This window comes from Microtus ochrogaster, chromosome 18 (assembly GCF_000317375.1).
Source record: "Microtus ochrogaster isolate Prairie Vole_2 chromosome 18, MicOch1.0, whole genome shotgun sequence".
Classification (NCBI taxonomy): domain Eukaryota; kingdom Metazoa; phylum Chordata; class Mammalia; order Rodentia; family Cricetidae; genus Microtus; species Microtus ochrogaster.
In genome coordinates, this window is record NC_022020.1 from 46,148,736 (window position 1) to 46,156,009 (window position 7,274).

The following is a 7,274-nucleotide window of genomic DNA, read 5'->3' on the forward strand; positions in this document are numbered from 1 at the left end:
GGTTCTTCTTTTGTTTTCACAGAAGATGAGAACCTGTGGATTGCTTCCAGACCAATATGGTTTGATGAAACAAGACTCCCTGAAAGGTTGTCATGAACACCCCCACAAAGAAAATACTTTACCCAATAAATAGCAGAAAGCATTTTGGAGAAACTATGCCCGTATTCGCAAATATCGCTTATAAATTTTTTTATACATTTAAAGGGGATATGCAATAGAGATTTGCATTGGTATGGATTTTGGTTTAGTGATACAAATTTAAGGTCAATTTTGTTATACTGTATATGTATGTGTATATATATATATTTCTGTTCTTGATTAATGTATTGTGTTTGTGCAGTTTATTTAAAAAGGTAATGCATAATTAATAAATATAGGTAAAGCTTGTGGTCACGTTAGATAGGTTTTCTAGATCTATAGAGACATATTTCAGATAGATAGATATTCTTCAAATCCTTAGAGACTTTTAGAACATGGAATTTTAAATGTTTTAATAACTTGGACTTTTCATGTGTTCCTTTTATTGCTTAATGAATAAAGAAACTACTTAGGCCTTGTGATAGGGTAGAACTTAGGTAGGCAGGGAAAACTAAATTATGTTCAGGGAGAAAGGAGGAAGCATCAGCCAGAAGCCATAGAGCCACCACCAGAAACAGATGTGTGGAAACTGTACCAGTAAGCCACTATAACGTGACAATACACAGATTAATAAAAATGGGTAAAATTAATATATAAGAGTTAGCCAATAAAAAGCTAATGGGTGAAACAGTGATTTCATTAATACAGTTTCTATTAATTAATTAATTTTGAGTCTAAGCTAGTCTGGTGACTGGGAAACAATAAGATCCCACCTTCCTACATTTGGGTTTACCCATTCTGATCACAGTCCATTGCTGTAGGATGTCACCACAGAAACTCTACAGGAATAGAAACAGGAACAATGGGACAATGTTGTTTACTAGCTTGCTCCCAGTAGTTCAAAAATGTTTTCTTAAATTACCCAGGACCACCACCCCAACGGTGGTACCACCAAGATTGAATTGCAACATCCCACATAAATCCTCAGTCAAGAAAACATTCCATAGGCGTGTCCCAAGTTAATTCCGATGGGAGAAATTTCTCAAATGAGATTTTCTCCTCCAATAGGAATATAGCAGGTGTCTTGTTGACAAAAACAAAAAATCAGCAGAAAATGTACGGGAACTAGACAATATCAGAACATAGCTAAGGCAGCAGCAGAGAGAAGAAACACAGTGCTAAGGAAAATGTCATCTTTCATCTTTTGCAACTAACTCTCTCTTCCTTTTTTTTTCAGTGATTATTTTTTATCAGAATCATGGGTCAGTTATTATCTGATACATCTAACAATGAAGACAATGGAGATTTGGTGTCCAGTGCCACTAAATATTTTATGGAGATTAAGGCAGAAACCAAAATCATTTCTCAGGAGACTATCCATTTAATAGAATTTCATCTGAAAAAGGGAAACATTCAAGGGGCAAACTCTGTAATCAATGATGCTTTAAAAAATATTGATAATGCCCCAATAAACGTTGCTGTGACTGGAGAGTCTGGAGCAGGGAAGTCCAGCTTCATCAATGCCCTGAGGGGGGTGGAACCTGAAGACCAAGATGCAGCTGAAGAAGGGGTAACCGAGACAACTATGATGAGAACTCCATACAAACACCCCAAAATTAAAACTTTGACTTTATGGGACCTGCCTGGCATTGGAACTATGAACTTTCCACCAAAAGATTATCTGGAGAAAGTGAAATTCCAAGAGTATGATTTCTTCATTATTGTTTCTGCCACACGTTTTACAAAACTTGAACTAGACCTTGCCAAAGCAATCATATTCATGAAAAAAAATTACTACTTTGTACGAACTAAGGTGGATAATGATTTACAAAATGAAAAGAAATCCAAACCACGCACCTTTGACGGAGAAAAGACCCTGCAGCAAATCAGAAGCTACTGTGTGAACACCTTCACTCAGAATAACATGGATGAACCACAGATTTTCCTGATTTCTAACAGACATTTATCTGACTATGATTTTCCAATCCTGATGGACACTCTGATTAAGGATCTTCCTAATCAAAAGCGCCACAATTTTATGCTTTCTTTACCTAATATTACAGAGGCAGCCATTGACAGAAAGCACAAGATTATGCAGCAGTATATTTGGTTGGAAGCCTTCAAGGATGGACTTTTGGCTACTGTTCCTGTAGTGGGCATGATCAGGGATGATGTGGAGAAGCTGAAGGAGAAGTTAAACCACTATCGAGTCCTCTTTGGAGTGGATGATGAATCCCTGCAAGTCATGGCTAAGGATTCTCAAGTGCCTGTTGAACAATTAAGAAAAATCACTAAATCACCTTATTTGTTAGAAACTAAGAAAGAAGAAACATTAGGAGAATTGTTTTTAAAATATTTGGAGAAATTTGCCTCAGCTAGTGGTGGGCCCCTTGCTTTAGGTCTTTACTTTAGAAAAACCTTTTACTTACAATTTATTTTCCTTGACACAGTGACTGAAGATGCCAAAGTTCTTCTACGTGTGACATACTCAAAAAACTAGTTCAAACTCAACTCAGTCACAGTTACTGACCATGATAAGATCAAACAGTTAATGCCATGGAGTCACTGGATAAATTCCCTATATGATATCTTTTATTTACACTAGCCAATCCTCTACCACCAAGGGGAGACCTAAGGGTAAGAGTCATGTGTGTTAATATGTTTGAACCTGACAATCCCCAGCTTGAACTCTGTACCTTCCTCTTGGTCTTTCAACTCACATGCACACTTGAATATGTACCCACAGCACCCTCCCTCCCCCCCATATATATATATACATATATATATGAATGTATATATACATACATACATTCGTGCCCCCACACAGTGAATAAAACACTTGCCATGCCATGCAGATAGAAGGAACAGAGATCAATTTTCACAACCTGTATGAATGTTGAGTGGGTGTGGCAGCCACCTTGTACTCCAAACTTAGAAGTCAGAAAGAGTGAAACCATGGAGCAAGCTAGATCATGTAAATCTGCAAGCTCAGGGTTCAATTGACAGACCCTACCTTGGAAAACGACAGAAAGCAATTGAAGATAAGGCCTAACATAAGCCTGACATTGCCACACACATGTGAACATCCATACATACCATAAAGAGAAACACATTTTAAATATGAAATAAAATAAGACTCAGGGAGTAAAAATAAAGTCTTAGAAAGTACTGTTGAGAAATATTATTTTAAGATTTGTTACATTTGTTTATGCTGTGGAACATTTGTTTTAATGATGCAAAGTTGTATTGCATGCGTCTTTGTTGTATTTGTTTAATTCTCTGAAGCTGTGTTACTTTGCCCATCTAAAACACCTAAATGGTCTAATAAAGAGCTGAAGGGCCAATAGCAAGGTAGTAGAAAGTATAAGAGATGCTGGCATGCAGAGAGAAGAAATAAAATGAGATAAACAGGGATTGGAATGCAAGAAAGAACTTGGAGCAAGAAAAGGAGTGGCCAGCCACACAGCCGAACTGCCACATAGCCAGAAATGGAATAAGAAGGAAAGAAAAGATATACAGAAAAAGGGGAAAGAAAATGCCAAGAGGCAAAAGGTATATGGGATAATTTAAGTTAAGAAAAGCTTAAAAGAACAAGCCATGCCTAGACCAGGAATTTATAATAATAAGTCTCTGTGTGTAGTTATTTTGAAGCTGTGTGGTGAGCCCCACAAAGGGCCAAAGTCTAAAATCAAACAACATTTTGGTGTATCAGCATGGGGCTTGAAAATTGTGGAGAACCAAAAATGTGAGCCTATTCCACCTTGTCTGAAGATCAGAGATTTTGAGGTTACTCGATGTTGTTGACAACTGTGGCTACACACCTTGACCTAGAGTATAGTTACTTGGTGTTTGAGACATTACGATGGCCCATAGGGGTAGATCCTCTCCACCCTGACCAAAGGTCAGAATTCAAGCACACTTCTGCTCCATACACACACATACACAGGTCTGTGACTCAGACATATTGCTCAGCAGCTCATTTCAGGAGAAGGGATGTGACAGTGAAGCACGATTATTAAAAACTCAGAAACAGAATTTGGGGTTCAACCTACAAGTCAGAAAAGCAAAACAGCCCAGTGACTGGCTCTTGCCTTGACTTCAGTCCAAAATGGTGATCCTGCCTCCCGGAATCTCAGAATGAGACTGAGCCTGAGATTGAAGGCTGTCTCCTGCCATCTTATAATCCTCTTTAGTTCTGGGAAACAAGATGTGTATTACTACCACCTGGTTTCTATGGAAAGTTGATGTGGGATTGCCCTCTGTATACTAAATTACCATAAATGAATAAAGAAACTGCTTTGGACCTATAGCAGGGCAGAACTTAGGTAGGTGGGGAAGATGGAACTGAATGCTGGTAGAAAGAACGGCAGGGTCAGAGAGATGCCTTGGTGTCACCAGAGTCAGACATGCTGCAACTTTAGCCAGTAAGCCACAGCCATGTGGCAATACACAGATTAATAGAAATGGGTTAAATTAAGATGTAAGAGTTAGCCAATAAGAGCTAATGGGCCAAGCAGTGAATTTACTTAATACAGATTCTGTGTGATTATTTTGGGTCTAAGCTATCTGGGCAGCCGGGACAAACAAGCAGCCCCTCCTCCAATAGCAAGTTAGTGTGGCTGCTGGGATTAAATATGTGTATCATTGTTATTTCATGTGTAAGGCTGGCCAGAGTGGCTGTTTTACTTTTCAGATCTGTAGACAAGCTTCACTTATTAAAATACAAATGAACTAACACTACATTTCCCCTTTGTGTCTAAAATAAAAAAATAATGCTATAGCTAATACAAAAAACTATATACAATAAGTATAATAACTATATAAAATATATATACAGACAATATATACATCAACAATATCTAGTCCATTTGAATTTGACAAATTCATAGAATATATTCCATATTTATTATATCTTGGTGAGTCCAAAGTCTTATAACTAATTTACTTTCTATCTTAACTTGCATTCTGTGACAGCTAAACAAGGAAAACTATAACTATAACTATCTAGTCTTCAGCTCCTTCAGAGATCCAAGAAAAAAATGTTAACTGAGTAAGCAGGAAGTGCAAGCAAGTGACTTCTAAAAAATGTGAGTAATGACAGAAACAACTGGCTGCCTGGACAGTAATCCAAGTTCCTGTGCAACACTTGGGTAGCCTACAGGTCTAGCATATTCAACAGACTTTTCAATGAAGCAGGAAACTCTGAAGGGCTTTTCCTCCTTGTTTTGACAATGTTTGACAGTCACTTTCTTTTGTGTCCTGCTTGTCTAATTAGGACAGCATACTCTAGCAGTCAAGGCAGGGGTATTTTCTTGCCCAGTGACTTATTTTTGTCACAAGGAAAGTGATCTCCATGTGGAGCATCTTCTCTGGAGGAGATTGGTGCTGCCAAGAGCAGACATGTGTCATTGCCATAAAAAGATCCTGTGGTATTAAAACATCTTAAATTCCATATTCTGTAGATTTCTGAGGTGTTTGAAGATGTACTGATTATCTAAAGTTTATCTTTGTTTAACCTTCAAAGCATACCTAAGTTTTGTTATACTAGAGGACAACCTAGTATAACCTCCATTTCCTTATTGTCCTAAACAGTTGGCAATAATAACTTTCAAGAATAAAATTTTCTGTTACATTGTTAAATGAGTTATAAAGTTACAACACCTTGAAAAACAGAAGATATGGACAGTTTATCCTAATAAAATTAATCTCAAATTTGTATACATATACAAAATTTGCATACAATACACAAAAGTTGAATACAATGTAAAACATTTAAGGACTTTTAGTTGAATTTGGGCATCATATTATTAAATTTGCTTCCTGCTTTGAGGAGGCTATGGTACCTTTAGGGGATACTAAAAGAAAAAATTTTAATTAATTATCAAGTCCTGAGAGAGATAGCAGTATTGTTTTTGTTCTGTCTACGTGTAATGGGAAAGCACAGGGCTTGTCTCAAATCCTGGCTAGAGCAGTCTCTGAGTCTGGGTTGTCTCAGCTAGCAACTTTAAAATTGTTCTCAGCAGTTTGCAATCCAAAATAAATGTTGCTATCAACTGAATAACATCATACGAACCAGGTAGAATCATTGTTGTGGGGCCCCATCTCCTTCATGGCGACTTCAAAGATTACTGTAGAAAAATGTATTATAAACTGTGAAAACTTAAATATTATTTATAGCAAAACAGAAAGTCTGAATTTCAATAGACACATACTCAAAGAAAGGTACCATAGAGATGAAAATGGTAGAAAGAGAAATAAAATTTTGAGAGCAGAGTCTTGATACCGTTAGTCCCTAGATTTTCTCTTCCTTTTGACACACACCAGGTGCTTCCTGATATGAAACACAAACTCTGACTTTTTCTTGTAACAGCACACTTGGATTTAGAGGAGAGCCACTGTCCAACTCCAAAGTGTTATAAGTGATCTGTGTGATATGTCTCATGGGAACTCAAAATCATTGAAATTGCTTGGTCTGGGCACTTTACACCCTCCCGATATCCATCCACGGGTGCTATTTAATGTATGCCCAATGTTTATAAGCTGTTGACTGGCTCACAAAATCAAGAAAGAGGTTCTGAGCCAGGCAAACATGGAGATTCCCTGCTGTAAATCAGCAGTCAGGAGACTATTGTAGGAAAATCACCAGGAGCTCAAGATCAGTCTTTACTACATAGTCCCACATGGATACTAGACCTACGTGGTATACAAAGGAAGATGCTGTCTCAAAATATTTTTAAGACATTATCACTTGAGTGAAGAGACAGCTTACAGAATAGGAAAAATCTTCACTAGTTATGTAATGAGCAGGGGTTTAGAATCTCAAATCTGTTAAAAAAAAATTAAATATCAAGAAAACAATCAACCCAGTCTAAAAATGGAGCATAAGATAAATAAGGAGTTCTGAAAAGATGACCTGAGAATGCCTAAGAAATTTTTTTTGAATTTTTCAACATTGTTATCTATCAGGAAAACATAGTTCAAACAACTTTAAGATTTGACCACACCCTAGTCAGAGTGCCTAGAAACAAAATACAAATGTTAACAAATGCTCAGTAGAACACTCAGTCCCCCTGGTGGGAGGTCAAACTGGGAAGTGACTAAGGTAATGTGTGGAAGCTCCACAAAAAGGGAACATAGATTTACTACATGATCCAGCTGGACTCCTCATGGTGATATTCCCAAATGACTTCATCTCC

General features: G+C 37.3%; 1 protein-coding gene across 1 annotated transcript in view; it reads left to right on the plus strand.

Moving 5' to 3' along the window:
- Positions 1–2,578, plus strand: part of LOC101994109 (interferon-inducible GTPase 1-like) — a 5,854-nt gene extending 3,276 nt beyond the window's left edge. Inside the window, exon 2 of the mRNA XM_005356141.2 lies at positions 1,316–2,578. Coding sequence (XP_005356198.1) covers positions 1,337–2,578 — 1,242 coding nt within the window. The 5' untranslated portion in view covers positions 1,316–1,336. The remainder of the gene's footprint in view (positions 1–1,315) is intronic.
- The last annotated feature ends 4,696 nt before the right edge of the window (positions 2,579–7,274 follow it).